This window comes from Dipodomys ordii, unplaced genomic scaffold, assembly GCF_000151885.1.
Source record: "Dipodomys ordii isolate 6190 unplaced genomic scaffold, Dord_2.0 Scaffold79, whole genome shotgun sequence".
Taxonomy (NCBI): Eukaryota; Metazoa; Chordata; class Mammalia; order Rodentia; family Heteromyidae; genus Dipodomys; species Dipodomys ordii.
Window position 1 is genome coordinate 3,579,707 of NW_012267295.1, and position 18,904 is coordinate 3,598,610.

Sequence of the window (18,904 nt, forward strand, 5' to 3'; positions counted from 1 at the left end):
CGCAGGCTCGCTGCCAGACTAGAGGTGGGGGCCTGGTGCCTGCTTTCATCCAGCTGTCAGGACGCCGTGGCGGCTGTGCAGGGGAGGCAGGGCACTGGCAAGGCCTCGGGGGCAGCTAGCAAGTGGGAGCAGAGGGCAGAGGCATAGGACTGTGGGCATAGAAGCCCAGCTGGTCCTAGGGAGTCTGAATGGAGGGGGACCACTGACCCAGAAGCTCCTGCAGGAATAAGGGATGTGTCCGCCCAAGCCCAGCTGGCATCATTACAGCCCACCAACCCAAGCCCAGCTGGCATCATTACAGCCCACCAACCCAAGCCCAGCTGGCATCATTACAGCCCACCAACTTTTTTTTTTTATTTCGGTCATGGGGCTTTTGAACTCGGCTTAGGCGCTGTTCCTGAGCTCTTCAGGGAGCCAGCCACAGCACCACTTCCGGTTTTTTGGTGGTTTATTGTAGATAAGAGTCTCACGAACTTTCCTGCCCAGGCTGGTTTTGAATCGTGATCCTCAGATCTCAGCCTCCTGAGTAGCTAGGATGACAGGTGTGAGCCACCAGCACCTGGCTCCAGGCCGCCAACTTTTGACCTGTGGGCTTTCAGCCTCTACTTGAGCCGTGCCAGGGACAGCCTGGCTTGCCCGCATGCCAGCTCCCTGGTGGTCCCGTCCACACTCTCACCCAGGCCCAGCACCTGTTCAGGAGCATGATGAGTGTTTACTGAGAAGTAAATGGGGAGAAACTAAGGCACGGGTGAGGGCCCCAGGCAGCAAGGCTCACCTTCACCTCCTGAATCATCTTCGCCACCTCCACCTTGGTCTTCCCCTTGATTGACCTGCCATTGACGCCAGTGATCTCATCGCCGGCGGCCACGGTGCCATCTAGGGCTGCAGGCGTGTTATCAAATACCTATGGTGAGCAGGAGGTGGGGGACAGAGACACCTGAGGAGAGGCCTCGCGCCACCCTGCCATCTTCCTCTCCCCACTGCTGCTGGCTTCTAGGAAAGCCAGCGAGGGCAAGGGGAAAACTGCGGCAGAAATAAATGACCCAACTTCTTGCGGGAGAGGAAGGAGGACAGGAGGGAAGTTCCAACTCATGAAACCTCCCTCTTCTAGTAGCACACACTCCAGCCCTCACTCACACACCCATCTGAGCAGCTGGTCCTCCAATGCCTTGGTTTCTCTCTTTGGCAGTGCCAAAGAAAATCCAGTGCCTTGGGCTTACTAGGCAGGTAATCGATGTTAGTATTATCCCCGTCTCTGGCCCTCAGCTCCTCCCTGCCACAAGAGTTCCCGCCATACAGCTGGCCACTCCCTCACTCCTCCTCCCCTCCCCAGCCCCCCCCAACCCCAAGCTACCTAAACACAACACTTGCTCCAGAGTTACCCACCTGGATGGGAGCAGACGCCATTTGCTCCCTCTCCAGGGGGAGATATGGCCCTCTAACAAACCTTCTATAATCTTCGTGCCTGCTTGCCTCTGCATGGTCCCCAGGGATGGTCTGATGGATCCTAACACTCTACCTCTTGAGCCGTGCCCCAGTCCTTTTGCTTTTAGTTTGTCCGATTGGGTCCCAGGCATTTTTTTTTTTTTTGCCAGTCCTGGGGCTTGAAATCAGGCCCTGGGCACTGTCCCTGAGCTTCTTTTGCTCAAGGCTAGCACTCTATCACTTCCACCCTTTTCTGTTTATGTGGTACTAAGGAATTGAACCCAGGGCTTCCTGAATGCTAGGCCAGCACTCTACCACTAAGTCACATAGATCTCAGGCTTTTATCTGGGCTGCCCTTGGACCTGAGTTCTTCAACCTTTGTTTTCCCAAGAAGCTGGAATTTCAGGCATGCACACCACACTCATGCAGCTTCAATATGATTTCTTCAAGTTTTCCCAATAATGATGCTCTAAGCTGCCTCAATACCCCAATACAGTTCTCACTTTAGTCCTCAAAGAACCACCCAAAGCTGCCCTGAGCAAGGGCCCACTATCTTGGTGAGCCCTTTTCTCAAGATGACCCCTTCAGTAGGACGTGCACTCACAGGCTCTCAGAATGTGTGTCCATCAAAGATCAAATGTGTGAGCAATACAAGGGCAAAGCAGCCCCCACCTCCAGCACATGGACAGACTGGACCCAAAACTGGACCCAAGAAGCAGCAGCTAGGAGCAGGATCATTAGCAGCTCTCACACCACTCCTCGGCAGCACCGTTAGTCCCTAAAGTCTTATAAGAAAGCATCAAAAGGGCCCTTCACGATGTTTACTTCCAGTGCTACAAATAATGAGATAATATGTTTCTTTCTACCACCTTCCAGAATTACGGTGAAAATACCACAGTGGCAGTAAAAGATGAGCATGGTGAAGCCACAGGGCTGCGTGTGCAGCGCAGTGAGGGACATTTGCCTAGCATCCACAAGGCCCAGGCGCCGCCTGGCACCACCTAAAGAGAACAGCCACAAGGCACTGTTAAGCAAAGCAGTAAATAATGGGAGGTGGCAGGAGTGGCTAATATGGACTGTGACCTTAGCTGGAAGGAGAAGCAGCAGGTAGTGGAGTGCACCTCTGGGTGTTTCTTTTGTTGTATTTGTTGGTCATGGGACCTGAACCCTGGGCCTGGGCGCTGTCCCTGAGATCTTCAGTTCAAGGCCAGCGCTCTACTTGAGCCACAGCGTCACTTCTGCTTTCCTGATGGCTTATTGGAGATAAGTTTCACGGACTTTCCTGCTCAGGCTGGCTTTGAACCACGATCCTCAGATCTCAGCCTCCTGAGTAGCTAGGATTGCAGGTGTGAGCACCTCTGGGTGCGTCTGCGAGGGGTTTCTGGAGGTTTCGCTGAGGGGGAAGGCCACTGCAAATGTGGGCAGCATGGCCCACAGGCGGAAGGAGGATGCAGCACCACAGCCTCCCTCTCTGCTTCCCGCGGCCATGACACCCGCTGCACCCCACGTTCTCTAACTCTGAACACGGCCAGTTGCTCTCTGTGGACATTTTTCCACCGCCATGAAAAGTCTGACCAACACAGAAATTGGTACCAGAGAAGAGGTAAGTGTTTTGTTTTTTTTTTTGTTTTTTGGTTGGTCGTGGGGCCTGAACTCTGGGCCTGGGTGCTGTCCCTCAGCGCTTCAGCTCAAGGCTAGCACTCTACCAGTTGAACCACAACACCACTTCCACCTTTTTCTGCTTATGTGGTGCTGAGGAATCGAACCCAGGGCCTCATGCGTGCAAAGCAAGCACTCTACCACTGAGCCACCTTCCCAGCCCCAGGTAAGTGGTTCTTAAGCCTTTGGAGTTAGTTTGTGAAAGGAATCTAGAAGAGGTAGGAGATGCAAGCTAGAATTCTAGAATGCTGTAAGCCCACCACAGATGTTTCTGGGGAAAACTCAACTGAAAACAACAACGGGAATGGAGACAGCCCAGACTGTGCTCACGAGGTTTCAGGCAATGGGGACTCTGCTGGGAACGGGCTAGTGGCCATCTCTGTTACAGTCCAGAAGATTTAACTGCCTTTTGTCTGTGCCTTGAGACTCTGTGGGAGGCTGATGTAGTGGAGGACATCTGAAGAAATTTCAACCCAGCTTCCAGACTGTGGCATGGGTACTGCTGTGTGCTTTCTAGTCAAGTCCACAGTAGGAGTGGTGAAAAAGAGCAGAGCAGGAAGGTTCGAACCTGCAGTTTTCTTATAACAGTTTGGGCGAGTATGGCTGCTGAGGACATTCAGATCATTAAAACGAAGCCAAGTACTTAGCATTAGGACATGGGAAAGAGGCCTTGAGGAACTGGCCAGACCCCGCCCATGGCAGGGCACATAGGTTCTAATTCATTTGAAAGGCAACTTTAGAAGGAAGCTCTGTCCTGTCACGTGGGTATGGGACCACTGAGTGCACACAAGGCTGGCTTGCTGGCATACAGAAGGCATAGCGGGCACTCTAGTGGCAGAGTCCGTCAGTGTGCAGAGCTTCCACAGGTGCAGTAGTGCTGGGCTGTGCTGGCTTCCACCCAAACGTCAAAGCAAAGGCTAGAAGGCCAGGGCACAAGTGGTAGGGCCAGGACCCCTGCAGGCAGCCCAAGAGGGGATGCATGCAGCTAAAGATCCAGGAGGCTAGAGAAGGAACATGGAATGTCTGCCAAAGAAAGGCATGGACAGTGAGCAGAGCCAGGCCACAGAAAGGCCACGTGTGCCACAAACAGCAAGGCCCCAGGGCCTTCCTCCTTCTAACTGTTCTCTGGGAGTTGGTAACAGAAATGAAAAAGTAACTAAGACAACATCCCATGTTGGTGAACCAGAAGACTTAACCCAGATTCCATGCAATCATGGTCTACAGATTCCATGCAATCACAGTCAGAATCCCAATGACACTTCTCAGAGATACAGAAAATTTTAAAATAAAAATCTAAATTCAAAGCTGGACACCGGTGGCTCACACCTGTAATCCTAGCTACTCAGGAGACTGAGATCTGAGGATCACGGTTTGAAGCAAGCCTGGGCAGGAAAGTCCGTGAGAATCTTATCTCCAATTAACCACCAGAAAACCAGAAGTGGCACTATGGTTCAAGTAGTAGAGTACTCACCTTGAGCTAAAGAGCTCAGGGACAGTGCTCAGGCCCAGAGTTCCAGCCCCACAACCACCAAAAAAAAAAAAAGATTAAATTCAGCAGGGTGCCAGTGACTCATGCCTATAATCTTAGCTACTCAGGAGGCTAAGATCTGAGGATCACAGTTCAAAGCCAGCCCAGGCAGGAAAGTCAGTGAGACTCTTATCTCCAATAAACCACTAGAAAACTGGAAGTGGCGCTGTGGCTCAAGCAGTAGAGAACTCACCTTGAGCTGAAAAGCACAGGGACAGCACCCAAGCCCAGAGTTCAAGCCCCACGACCGACAAAAAAAAAGTATCTAAATTCTAAATCTTAAAATTCACATGGAATCTCAAGGCCTTGAACAGCCAAAATAATCTCCAAACAAATGAAGTGTGCAGACTCACACATCCTGATCTCAAACCTTCCTACAAAGCTACAGTGCTCAAAACACTATGGTACCACCACTACAGAGGGGCCCCAGAATAAACCCTGGCCAAACTATGCACGTGTGGAGACATTGTACACACATGTGGAAACATCATCATGAAACAACCGTACAACTAATGTATACTGATTAAAAAGTAAAACAACTCGGGGCTGGAAAGGTGGCTCAGTGGGAGAGAGCTTGTCTTGCATGCATGAGGCCCTGCATTTGATTACTCAGTACTACATAAGCAGAAAAAGCCAGAAGTGATGCTTGGCTCAAGTAGTAGAGTGCTAGCCTTGAGCTGAAGAGCTTAGGGACAGCGCCCAGGCCCAGAGTTCAGACCTGATGACCAACCAAAAAAAAAAAAAAAGAAAGAAAGAAAGAAAAAGTAAAACAACCATTTCAAACAGAATTTAACCAATCTTCTGCTTCTTATTTTCCTAATGAAGCTATAAATTATGTATATATAGCTATATCAAAATAATATAGTGAGAGCCGGGCGCCGGTGGCTCTCGCCTATAATCCTAGCTACTCAGGAGGCTGAGATATGAGGATCACGGTTCAAAGCCAGCCTGGGAAGGAAAGACAGTAACACTTTTATCTCCAGTAATCCACCAGAAAACCAGAAGTGTCCCCACAGGAGAGACAAAGCCGAATGCTCCCTGACACCACACACAGAAATTAACTCTGATATCTGTAACATACCCTTACAGGAAAATACAGGGCAAGAGCTCCACCATGGAGACTCTGCCAGCAATACAACAGATATGACACCAGAGGCACAAGAAAACAGACGAGTTGGACTCATTAAAAAAAAAAAAGGATTAATTTGTGCATCTGGATGAACCCTCAGCAGGGTAAAAAGGCAACCCATAGGATGGGAGAAAGTATTTGGTTTTTTTGTTTGTTTGTTTGTTTTTTTGGTCCAGTCGTGGGGCCTGAACTCTGGGCCTGGGCGCTGACCCTCAGCTCTTCAGCTCAAGGCGAGCGCTCTACCACTTGAGCCACAGCACCACTTCTGGCTTTTTTCTTTTTGCTTATGTGGTGCTGAGGAATCGAACCCAGGGCCTCAGGCATGCAAAGCAAGCGCTCTACCACTGAGCCAACTTCCCAGCCCCGGGAGAAAGTATTTGTAAATCATGTATTTCATAGAGAATTAAAATATCCAGAACATATAAAGAAAGCTCACCTACAAAAAAAACAAAACCCAAACAACACAATTTAAAAATAGTTAAAAGATTTGAATAACGATTAATCTTATAATTAAAAAGAAATTTTTCGGCCAGGCGCAAATGGCTCATACCTATAATCCTAGCTACTCAGGAGGCTGAGATCTGAGGACCAAAGTTCAAAGCCAGCTTGAGCAGGAAAGTCTGTGAGATTCTTATCTCTAGTGACCCACCAGAAAACCAGAAGTGGAGCTGTGGCTCAAAGTGGTAGAGCACTAGCCTTGAGCAGAAAGCGCTCAGGGATAGAGCCAGGCCCTGAGTTCAAGCCCCATAACCAATCAAAAATAAATAAATAAAGACAAGCCAGGTACGTGGCTCACACCTCTAATCTTAGCTACTCAGGAGGCTGAGATCTGAAGATTGAAGTTGGAAGCTAGCCAAGGCAGGAAAGTTCATAAGACTTACCACCAATTGACCAGCAAAGGCTGAACGTGAAGCTGTGGCTCAAGTGGTAGTATGCTAGAAAACAAGTCCAGTGAAAGCCTAGGCCCTGAGTTCAAGCCCCAGCACAGTGGGGAAAGAAAGAGACAAAGAGAGAGCAGCTGCATTCTGAGAAGAGTGGACACCATGTCTAAAGAAGTAGCTGCAGAGGTGAGGGGATAGGGGCAGAGGTAAGAAGGATAGGGCAGGACCTTTTGGTGCTCCTGACTTGTTACATACCAACAAAGCTGAATTTTAGGAACAAAACCCAGTTCCTACTAAACAAAGATTGTCCTTGGGTCTCTGAGGGATGGGAGAAGAGGTGCTGGAGCTGAGCAGGCACATGCTTAGGAGTCTTGGCCTGTGGAAGGCTCTCCTAGGCCTCTGGGGCAGAGGAAGCCAAAGTACTCTTGGAGGCAGCACCCTGGACAGAGGCAAGCCCAGCTGCTCTTCCCAGAGACTGTTAACTCTTGTCTGCCACCAAGGGCAACAACACAGTAAGGATCAGTTCCTTCCAAGGCTTCAGAGAGGTCAACTGTGGCTAAGTAGCCACCTGGCGAAAAGGCCCCAGAGCAAGTTCATCCCTAGACCTGGGCCGCAGCGGACACAACATGGGAAGAGCAGCTTCCCAGGCAGGAACACAGTCATTCCCACCATGGAGCATCTGGAAACATGCACAGCTGCTACCTGGTGATGCATCTTGTGCCCAGCATGGTGGCTGGTCATCTCACTGCTTTTTTCATAAGAAGCCAAAGATGAGTGGCTTACTTCATTAAACCCTAACTTTCCAGCTGGGGCTGGAGGCTGGGGCCCAAAGAGCATAAGGAACTTGCTAGTAAACAGGTCAGCTGGCATTCAGACTCAGACTCAAGGTATCTGTACTTTACTATCTTCTCATTTCCAATGGACAAGCACCCAAGACTGGCAACTTGAAATCAGAGCCTTCCACTCTCATCAGGCTTTTCTGTTCAAGGCTGGTACTCTAACATTTCAGCCACACCTGTACTTCCAGCATTTCGATAGTTAACTGGAGGTAAGAGTCTCTTGGATTTGCCTGGGCTGTCTTTGAACCTGGATCCTCAAAATCTTAGCCTCCTGAGTAGCTAGAATTACAGATGTGAGGCACTGGCTCACTAAAGGCTTTTTGAACATTCTTTACATGGCAGGCACTGTACCTGACACCTAGCACTAATTACAATGAAAAGATAGAATGCAGCCTGCCAAGTGTCTGGTGAAACAGCCAGATGCAGAGCAAGGAACAAGCAGATGGTTGAAATGGATGCCAAGAAGTCAAAGATCAAGCTAAAAGAGCAGAGAAAACGGATGGCTCAGGTGGTCAGAGGGTGTGCTGAGGTGGGAGGAGAAGCAGCCCATTTTTGCAGAGTGGAGAAATAAACCTGGCTCTGGCATACCCAAGCAGGGAGGGGATTCAAGCCCTGGCCCACACGCAAGTGCCTTGTACCTGGACGATGTAGAGGCAGGGGCAGTACTGTGCCCCACCCCCGATGCTGATCCCAATCAGGTTCTGGGCATCCTTCTGCAGGGTCACCTTCCCAGGCACAGTGGGGATTCCGCTGGAGAGAAAGGCAAGTGGGGCTCAGTTCCTGGAGGAAGAGTGATTGCAGGGGTGGGCCTCCCAACACCAAGGTCAGAGAGCAATCTGTACTGGACCACAGTTCTGGGAGTCATGCAGATGTGGAGTCAAAGCTAGAGCTGCTAGTCTATTGGACATGGGATTCTGGGAGTCACATTCTCTCTATCTTCCTTTGGAAAGTTTTTCCTTCTTTACCCAACTATCCTCCAGCTTGCCTGCCTGCCTGCCTGCCTGCCTGCCTGCCTTTCTTTTCTGGTCATGGGGCTTGAACTGTGGGCCTGGGCCCTGTCCCTGAGCTCTTCAGCTCAAGGTTAGTGCTCTACCATGTTAAGCCACAACACCACTTCTGGTTTTCTGGTGGTTAATTGGAAATAAGAGTCTCAGAGTGCTGAGCGCCGGTGACTCACACCTGTAATCCTAGCTACTCAGGAGGCTGAGATCTGAGGATCATGGTTCAAAGCCAGCCCAGGCAGGAAAGTCAGTGAGACTCTTTTTTTTTTTGGTCAGTTATGAGGCTTGAACTCTGGGCCTGGGCGCTGTCCCTCAGCTCTTCATCTCAAGGCAAGCGCTCTACTGCTTGAGCCACAGGGCCACTTCCAGTTTTCTAGTGGTTTACTGGAGATGAGTCTCACTGTCTTTCCTGAACCGTGATTCTCAGATCTCAGCCTCTTGAGTAGCTAGGATTACAGGCTTGAGCCACCCGACATTCCTCTTGCTTAATCTTTCAACTGTTCTACTCAATTACCTCACTCTTCACTATAATTTAGCATTTACTTATGTGCTGTTGTAAAGACTCACATATTAGTTTATTCACTCATTCAAAAAACAGTGGTTAGTGACCCATAAGCCTAAGAAAGCATGAGACCTAGTCATTGTGCAGAGAATATTTTCTAATGGGCAGACAAATTTAATTCTTGAAAACCTGTCCTACTAATAATCTGCTGCAGAGAGGTATGAGCTCCTCCAGCTTTCAAAACTGGGCTCAAATGCTACCTCCAGGAGCTGGCTCCTGGGCAGAAGTACTGCTCCATCTGCTCTGTCCCTCAGTCAAATGGGATTGGAGCCATCTGTGAGCCCTGGAAGGACAGGGCCACTTTTGCTTCAGTACAACTGGGTCCTCCCAGCTGCGGGGCATGGTGTGTGTGTGTGTGTGTGTTACAACCGTGTGTGTGTGTGTATGTGTGTGTGTGTGTTACAACTGGGTCCTCCCAGCTGCGGGGCAAGGGGTGTGTGTGTGTGTGTCAACCAATTGGAGCCATCTCCCAGCTGCGGGGCAAGGGGTGTGTGTGTGTGTGTGTGTGTGTGTGTGTGTGTGGCTCACACAGCTTCACTTCCAGCTTCTTGGTGATTAACTGGATATGACAGTCTCACAGTTTCCTGCCCAGGCTGGCTTTGAACCACAATCCTCAGATCTCATATCTTCTGAGTAGCTAGGATTACCAGCGTGAGGCACCGGTGCCTGGCTGAAGCAAGGGTTTCACAACTGGGAAGCCCGAGGACATGGGGCTGGGCCTGCTGAACTTGCGGGTCTTGGGGGGAAACCAAAATACTCACAGTTTATCCTCCTCGATGTCATAATCCAAGTCTGCAAACATGGTTCCGAGTGTAGGGATGGGCTGGCCAACCGCCCAGGTCGCCAGGGGAATGGGGAACTGGGGCCAGAAGAGAGAAAGGCACTGGGTGAGGGCCCCGAGCGCCCGGCCGCGCCGCCGGGCTGGGGCCCGCGGTCCGGGGCCTTTCCTCCCCTTCCCTCCCCACCCAGGAGGGCCATCGGCGGGAGGGCCTGCGGGCTCTTACTAGATATAGGGGGGCACTCCCGGCCAGGGCGATGGGCTCCTACCCCAGAGCCCGTCCCACGGGTCTCCAGGCCCTCGAGAGTTGCTCCTGTCGCTCACCGGAAGCGTCGGTCTCACAACCGGGCCCGGGCCAGGCTGGCACCTGAGCCCACCTGCCGTTCCACCTGGCGGCGGCCGCGACTGTGTCGTCACTTCCGGCAGGGAGCGGAAGTCCCGCCTTCCCCACCCGGAGGCCGGCCCCGGTCTCCTCAAATATTGCTTCCTTCCGTGTTCCTGGACTCTCCGAAGCGGGAAGCAGAGCCAGTGTGGGCTCTTCGACGTTACTGTGGGGGAAAAAAACGGAACAAAAGAAAGGTCTAGGCGGGCTGACAGTCCCGAGCCCCGCGCTTTGCCCCGTGGCTAGCGCCATCGTGGGGAGGGCAGGGTTCCTCCCAGCTTCCTTAGCGGCACTCTGGGGACCACTTCGGGCCTGGCGGTTGCCGTGGCAACGAAAGCATCCCCGGGCCGGGTTACCGGGGGCGCAGTGCCGCGGCCACAGACCCCGGGAGCTTCCCTCTCACGTTGTCAAGCCTTGCGCTAGGAAACTGCGTTGACTACTAGAAAGACATGGTCAGGGAGAGCAGAACGGGCTTTTTTTTGGGGGGGGGGATGCCAACATGAGCGGAGAAAGCTGGCGATGGGGGTGCCCGAGGAAGAATATGGCTAAGGAAGTTTGCTTGCAGGTATGAAAACAGGACGATGATGCAAAGGCACAACTCTGAACAACTACTGTTCATTAAAACAGGCCAGGCGCCGGTGGCTCACGCCTGTCATCCTAGCTACTCAGGAGGCTGAAATCTGAGGATCGTGGTTCAAAGCCAGCCTGGGAAGGAAAAGCCCTGAGACTCTTGTCTCCAATAAGCCATCAGAAAACCGGAAGGTGCTGTGGCTCAAGTGATAGAGCTCTTGCTTGGAGCTGAAGAGCTGAGGGACAGCGCCCAGAGTTCAAGCCCCACGACCGACCAAAACAAACAAAAACACAAAAAAAAAAATACAACGAATACTAGGACGGGGATATGTTTTGGTAGAGGGTGGGCAGAGGGGGATTACCTTAATGAAAGAAGGGTGAGTAAACGAAGTCATTATATTCAACAATGTGAAAAATGAACTATGCAACTTGCAGGTAGGGACAGGAGGTGGAAGATGGGAGAGAATGGAGGAAAGCCATGTTGACCAAGAAACACTGTACACATAACCTAACAAGGATTTTTACGACTAAACAAAATGTTTTCAGAAAAAAGAAAAGAAAATAGAACAATGAAACCTGTTGGAGGTGATTTTAAGATAGAGGAGTAAGATAAAGGAGAGAGATGGAAGGGGTAGGCTGATCAGGTTACAGTATATGCCTCTGTGGAAATGTCACCATGAAATCCCCTTGTACAACTCATGTGTATCAATAAAAATTGTTTTGTCATGGGACTTGAACTCAGGGCCTGGATGCTGTCCCCAAGCTCTTTTGCTCAAGGTAGTGCTCTAGCCACAACTCCACTTCTAGTTTTCTGGTGGTTAATTGGAGATAAGAATCTCACTGACTTTCTTACTTGGGCTGGCTTTGAACCACAATCATCAGATCTCTGTCTCCTGAGTAGCTAGGATTACAGGAGTGAGCCACCGGCACCTGGCTAATAATTAAAATTTAAAAACAAAGAGGATAATTGAAATTGGGACTTAGAGTTTATATAATAACGAATTGTGTTAAGCACTGTGGAAACCATATGGCTCTTGCAGAAGGGAGGAGAGTTCTGGGGACATCTTTCCTATATGAGTTACAGATGAAACATGACAGGGAGGGATCTGAAGGGCTGAAGAGGAGAGATGCCTGGCTTGGACAGTGGCAATGGCCTGGGTTTTCTCAGCAGGTGAATGAGGGGTCAGTGGGGTCTCAGACTTCCAGGACACCTTCTTTAAAGATGGTGGGATTCTAGGAAACCTGGGTGAATTCAGTCACTCAGCTCAGATCCTCTCTCTCCTGGGTTGCTGACCTGACTGGGCCATACCACTGAGAGCCGTGTGACCCTAAATAAGTGCCAGTCCCTCTCTGGAACTGACTTGGGTCCCCCTCTGGTTCCCAGGCTCAGAACAGGTCCTTAAGAGATGGTCCCCTCTACACTCTTTCCTAGGATTATGCTGCCACCTGGTGGTCATTAGCAGAAATAGCTCCTGGGGCATCAGAACAGCCAGGACACCAGCAACTGTCACCACCTGCCTCAGGGCTGTCTGTAGCCTGGGCCTCTTCGTAGTTTGTGGAGGATGGATGGTGTTGGGCGCAGGCACACTGGGTGGTGCCCGGCCCTCTGCCCTTTAGCCAGTGCCATCACCACTACAGTCCTCACTCTGGCCCACTGTTTGGCACTGACAGCTGCCATAATGGTCAAAAAGCCAAAGGTGCCAGTGCTGATGGCTCATGCCTGTAATCCTAGCTACTCAAAGAGGCTGAGATCTCAGGACTGGAATTTGAAGCCAGCCCGGGCAGGAAAGTCTGTGAGATTCTCATCTCTAGTTAACGAGCAATAAGCCAGAGGTAGAGCTGTGGCTCACATGGATGAGTGCCAGCCTTGAACATAAAAAAAAGCAACGGGGAAGCCAGGTGCTGGTGACCTGCTCCTATATTCCTAGCTACTCAGGACACTAAGAGCTGAGGATGGCAGTTTGAAGCCAGCCGAGGAAAGTGCCTGAGACTCTCATCCCCAATTAACTACCAAAAATAGCCTAAAGTAGAGGGTGTGGCTCAAGTGGTGTATTAGCTAAGGGGACTCCAAGTGCAAGCCCCAGTACCAGTGCGCATACACACAGACACAGACACACACAAAGCCAGAAGTAGGTTTGACTCACTCATTAATCCATCAGTATAAGTCACCAGAACACAGCGGGCCTCATGATTTCAGAGTCGGGCAGGACAATGGGAAATGGTGACGGGACCTGTAGACGTGGCTGAGAGGGGCTCCACGCCGTGTCCTTGTGGCAAGGGGGGGCAGCACTTCCAAGGGAGGGGGAGGGAGCCAAGGTTATCCACAAATTGGTGCTGCCCCACAAATGATGGTCATGGGGGAGGCCAGGTGAGGGGGATCCAGACTTGGGGGGGGTGCCTCCATTCCAAAACCAGGCCCCCCAGACCTGCCCACCAGGCACAGGACTCTGGCAGAGGAGAGCAGCTACCTGCATATGCCTGGAGCCCAGTGGCTCCCTAGGCAGGCTGTGGGAGGCGGGGGTGGGGGGGAGGGCGGGATGGTGGAGGGGGGGACACAGAGACAACAGGACAGTAGGGGATGGGAAATGCCCCTCCAGCCTAAAGCCACTCAGTAATTCCCAGCTTTGGTGGAGCCCTAGCTGATTCAGCCAGGGTGAGTTGTAGGCCTTCCCATCATCCCCTGAGTGGCTCCATTCCTGGCTCAGCTTGGCTTGCAGTGGGTTGACCTCTGACCCTCCCTGACCCTCTTTGCCCCCCAGCACTCTGCCCTCTGGGTTAGGTCAGTGATGAAAGCAGTAGAGCCAGCGGGGAGGGGAGGAGAGAGACAGTGCTTGATTGTTCCCTGCAACCCCCCCCCCGCCATCGATGGGGAGGGGGGTGGGTCTGTGCGCTCCCCCTCCCCTCCTCCTCCCTCTCCCCCTCCCCTCTTTCAGGCAGTGCAGACTCCAGTGAGAAGATATTGCCTGTGAAGATGCCAGGCCCCACCTCACAGCATCCTTGGAGATTCTGAATCAGAAACCTGGTAGCCTCTTACTTTGAACAGAACTAAGAGCAGAACCAGCATCCTTGAGTGTTGCCCTCTCCAAGGCCGAGTGACCTCCAGTGTGAGATGGGGGTGGAGGTCAGGAAGGCTCTGACACCTGGAGACAGATGTGAAGGCCCTCACCCTCTCTCCTCCACAATCCACGGGGTGAAGGTGTGGCCACCCGAGCTCTGCTGTCCCAGGAGTCCGATCAGCACCTAGACACCCCCACTGGCCTGGACGGGAGTTTCAGGAGGTCGAAGGTCTCTGTTCTACTGCAGGTTCTCCACCATGCCCAGTGCTTAGCTGTTAGCCAAGCTCCCGCAAATTTCCAGACCAAATTTCCACCAGTTATCTTGCTCTATTTTCAGCCCAGCCCAGCCCATGCCACGTCCCTTTCCTTCCCAGCACACATCATCATCACCACACCACCATCATTATGGTTATCTTTATTGTTATTACTGTAATGGGGTTTGAACTCAGAGTTGTGCACTTTCTAGCAATGTTCTCTTCCACTTTGAGCCACAGCCTTGCTCCAATTAGTTTGGAGAGGGTCTCACTTCTTGCCCTAGTGGGCTGGACTGTAATCCTCCTATTTACTCTACCCAATGTAACTGGGATGACAGACATACACCACACGCTCAACTTTTTTGGGGGAGGGGGGTTTGGTCATGGGGGCTTGAACTCAGGGCACTATCTCTGAGCTTTTTATGCTCAAGGCTAGTCCTCTACCACTTTGAGCCACAGCTCCTCTTGGAGAGAAGAGTCTCATGGAGTTTTCTGCCCAGTCTGGCTTTAAATTCCAATCCTCAGATCTCAGCCTCCTGAGCACCTGGCTCACACTCAACTTGTTATTGATTGAGATTAGTGGTGTGTGTCTCAAGACCCTTTTTTTCGGGGGGGGTCCTGTCATGGGGCCTGAACTCTGGGCCTGGGCACTGTCCCTCAGCTCTTCAGCTCAAGGCTAGCGCTCTACCACTTGAGCCACAGCACCACTTCCGGCTTTTTTCTTTTTGCTTATGTGGTGCTGAGGAATCGAACCCAGGGCCTCATGCATGCAAGGCAAGCGCGCTACCACTGAGCCACCTTCCCAGCTCATCAAGACCCTTTTACCTGAGCTGACCATGAATCATGAGAGTCTGGGTCTCAGCTTCCAGAGTAGCTAGGATTACAGACTTGAGCCACCACACCCAGCTCAGTACACCTTATTTTGAAGCAAATTTGGGGGGGTCTCTTTGGTACCTGCAGATGCTTTTTTTTTTGGCCTAAGCTTTGACAGGAGGCCTTGTGAGGGAAAACCTGCGCATGCTCAGAATGCACTGGCCTTAGCACTCACTGCAGGTGCTTGGTGTGTGGTACTGCCTACTACCGTCAAACACAACGCATGCCCACTAAGGACCTCCTAGAAAATTTAGATTTCTTTTGATTTCAAAGAAAGGCAGGGAAACACTTCACAGGTCATGCAACCCTTTAAACACAGATGGTAATACAGGACCGGGATCTTCTCCACAGATGTCGAGCTGCGAAATGCACAAGCAGAAATGGAGAGCTTTTGCTTTTGAAATTTCTTTGATTTTTTGAAAATTATTATTTGACCATACTTGGTCAAAAATCACATGTAAAGCTGGGCGCTGGTGGGTGGTTTCCCCCTTGTGGAATTCTAGCTACTTAGGAGGCAGAGATCTGAAGGTCTGCAAGACTTTGTCTCCAACTAACCAGCCAAATGCCAGCCTGGAGGTGTGTCTCAAGGGTTAAGTGCCAGTGAGCAAGAAAGACACATAAGCATGAGGTCCTGTGTTCAAGCCCTGATACAAGCATGCATACATGCATACAAACACACACACACATAACCAAAAAAAAAAACACAAAACAACCAATGTAAATAAGGTAGGTTCTGTATTTTCAAATAACTACAGCATTACAGGAAGTTGTAAAAGATGGTACAGAGACACCACCCCCAAAGGGACCATCTTAATCGCTACCTGCTCATAACCACACCCAGAACTGACTCAGAGCTCCCTGACCCACTGTGCCCACAGCTGTACACAGGCAGATGCATTTCCAGGCAGACGCAGCTCCATCATGAGGGATGGACCTCCTTCTTTAGTGGATTTGCTTTGCTAAGATTTTATCTAGAGGGACTGGGGGCATGGCTTGGGCAGAAGAACGCTGGCTTGCCTAGCAAGTATGAGGCTCTGAGTTCAATCCCCAGCACTGGCCCGCCCACAAAGATAGGACATTAGAAATGATACTGTTCTAGCTGGGTGCCAGTAGTAGCTCATGCCTGTAATCCCAGCTGCTTGGGATGCTGAGAGCTGAGGATCCTAAATGGAAGTCAGCTCCAGCAGGAAAGTTCTGTGACTCATCTCCATTTAACTAGCATTCTACTATCTGAGTGGTGGCTCAATAAAGCTAAGGGAACAGTACTCAGGCCCTGAGTTCAAGCCCTAGGACTGGCGCAAAAAGAAAAGATTTTATTTCAGATTTGGGCATCTCCTCTCACAAGCACAAGGACTAGGTGCTGTACACTTTGGATACAGGAAAGCCATCTGTCTACCCAGCTCTCCCAGAGTCTCTTCCTACCTCTGTCTTGGGATTTTTGTCCCCTTCCTCCCCCCATCCCCCACCCCGGTCTGTTCTGGCTTCAAGCAGTAGCCCCCACGAGTGGTAGAGAATGAGAGGCACCCCCAGGTCCCTGGAGCAGCCAGGGCTAGGATCTGCAGACCCTGGGATCCAAGCTACAGAAAGCCGACAGAGCTGTGACCTCAAAGCCAGCCCAAGGGGCCAGTCTCCTGGGCCCCTGTCTAAGAGGGGTCGTTGACTGCCTGCCCCTTCCAGAGGAAGTAGCTAAGAAGGGGCTGGGGTCAGGGGTTAATGACCCCATTGTGCTCAGGGCTGACGGATGGCCCAGCCTGTGGGGAATAGTGGGAGACCCTCCCTCCCCCTCCCCCATCCTTGGAGGGAGGGGTTCCTGCTGTTCTTTGATGGCCAGCGGGGGGCCTGTCTGCACACCACAGGGCACCAAGCCAGCCTCTGTGGTGGGTCTGGTCTGCTGAAGGCCCGACAGAGCTCTCTACCACCTCTGCCCTCCTCGAACCTGTTCTCTCCCTCCCAGCAGGAACACAGGGCTGGGGGGGAGGGGGAATGCCCCCCATCCACTAGCCCCCCCCACAAGCCCAGATCATCTTCTGGATGCCTCCATCCTTAGAAGAGATCTGGTAGCACCCAGCTCCTCTACATTTTGGATGGGATGGGTGACTCAGTTACAGATACGACCAGGAAGACAGCCAGGCCACGTGACTCCCTGCGCCTTGAGCCAGGATGTGCCAGCACCAGGGAGGTCCCCAGGAAGCAGATGCAGCCCTTCCCTGTGTGCCGGGGGCACGGGGGCTGGGCGCGGGACCGTGGAACTAAAGTGGTAAATTCAGGAAGCCAGCCTTGTGGGAGACAGGGAAGGAGTCCCTGGTCCTGCAGGAGGTCAAGGCACTTCCAGAAGAGGCTGATTCACAGAGGCTGGGAGGGAATCAGCCCGGAGCCGGCGAGGGCAGCGGGGAAGGGCATTCCACACAGAGGGAAGGGCATACGTGAAGGCACTACGTAGAACCAACCAGTGCAGTGTGTGTGAACCACAGCAGCTCAGTGGTGAGAGTCAAAGTCACGTAGGTCGCCAGCCCAGGGGCTGTAAGGTCTTTTACATCATGTTAAGATGTTTAGACTTACTGGGAATAACTGTAATACTAGCTACTCACAACGCTGAGGTGCAAAGAACAGAAGCTGAAGCAGCCTGGGCAGAAAAGCCTTGAGAGTCCATCTCCAATTAGCCAACAAAATGAAGGGCTGGAAGCCTGGCTCAGTGGTATACAGCATTAACTGTGAGCAAAAAGCTGAGCAAGAGAGTAAAGTCCTGAGTTCAAGGCCTGGTTAAAAAAAGAAGATTATTTAGATTTGGCAGTTTGTCAATATTTCTACCATTTGGAGGGTGACATTTTGAAAATTCTCAGTGTTCTGTGGCCCTCAGCTCTGACAACAGCTAACGGCTTTCTATTCGTTTCTTTTGTTGTTTGTTTGGTTGGTTGGTTAGTCGTGGGGCTTGAACTCTAGGCTTGGACACTGTCCCTGCGCTCTTTAGCTCAAGGCCAACGCTCTACTACTTGAGCCACAGCACCACTTCTGGTTTTTGAGTGTTTTATTGGAAATAAGAGTCTCACAGACTTCCCTGCCCAGGCTGGCTTTGAACCTCGATCCTCAGATCTCAGCCTCCTGAGTAGCTAGGATTACAGGCGTGAGCCACCAGCGCCCAGACACTTTCTATTCTTATAGGACTCCATCTCTCCTGGACATTCTAGATGTCACTTCTCCTGCCTCAGTTTCCCTATCTATCAAATAGGGGTAGTGCGTGCTCCCATATGAAAATGTGTGCGTGTGCTTACGTGCTGGTCTTCATGTTCAAACTCAGGGCATGGATGCTTTCCCTGAGCTTTTTTGCTCAAGGCTAGCTAGAGCTCCACCACTTGAACCACAGCTCCATTTCAGGCTTTTTTGGCAGTTAATGAGATAAGAGTCACATAGATTTTACTGTCTGGGCTGCATTTGCACCCTGATCCTCAGATCTCAGCCTCCTGAGTAGCTAGGTTTACAGGAGTGAGCCACCAGCACCGGGCTTGAAAATCATTGGGAAGACTGAAGTGACACAAGCTTAGAATAGTGTCTAAGTGGGGCCTTTCCACCCTGCAGGCCTCCACTTGCCCTATGAGCTCATTCCGCCCTTCCCCCGTCCCCACAGATCTGCGAGACTCCAGACCTTCCGGCTCTCCCAGCAGCCAAGACACCGCCAGCCCCTCCCTACGCCTGTGTGCCCCCCTGTGCCCCGCCTGGAAATGAAATGACCTTCCACCTGGTCACCCAGGCCGGAGCCCAGGGGACACTGTCTAGTCCTCCACCATCCGGTTCATCCGTCTGGATTGTCTCCCCATATCTCTGTGCCCAGCGCTCTGGTGTCTGATGCGTTTCCTTCCATCTCTCACTGGCTGCGATGCCTGGGCCAGCTCACTGCACCTGTCTGCACCTTGGCTTCCCAGAAGCAGGGACAGCGATCCTACGTGTTCTGAGCGTCATATGAATACAATAC

General features: G+C 51.6%; 1 protein-coding gene across 1 annotated transcript in view; it reads right to left on the minus strand.

Annotated features, from left to right (window-relative positions):
* Positions 1-10,185, minus strand: part of Pick1 (protein interacting with PRKCA 1) — a 17,135-nt gene extending 6,950 nt beyond the window's left edge. The window contains exons 1-5 of the mRNA XM_013024796.1: positions 10,029-10,185; positions 9,786-9,883; positions 8,100-8,211; positions 776-904; positions 677-689 (exon numbers count right to left, since the gene is read on the minus strand). Coding sequence (XP_012880250.1) covers positions 677-689; positions 776-904; positions 8,100-8,211; positions 9,786-9,826 — 295 coding nt within the window. The 5' untranslated portion in view covers positions 9,827-9,883; positions 10,029-10,185. The remainder of the gene's footprint in view (positions 1-676; positions 690-775; positions 905-8,099; positions 8,212-9,785; positions 9,884-10,028) is intronic.
* Positions 10,186-18,904: the final 8,719 nt, after the last annotated feature.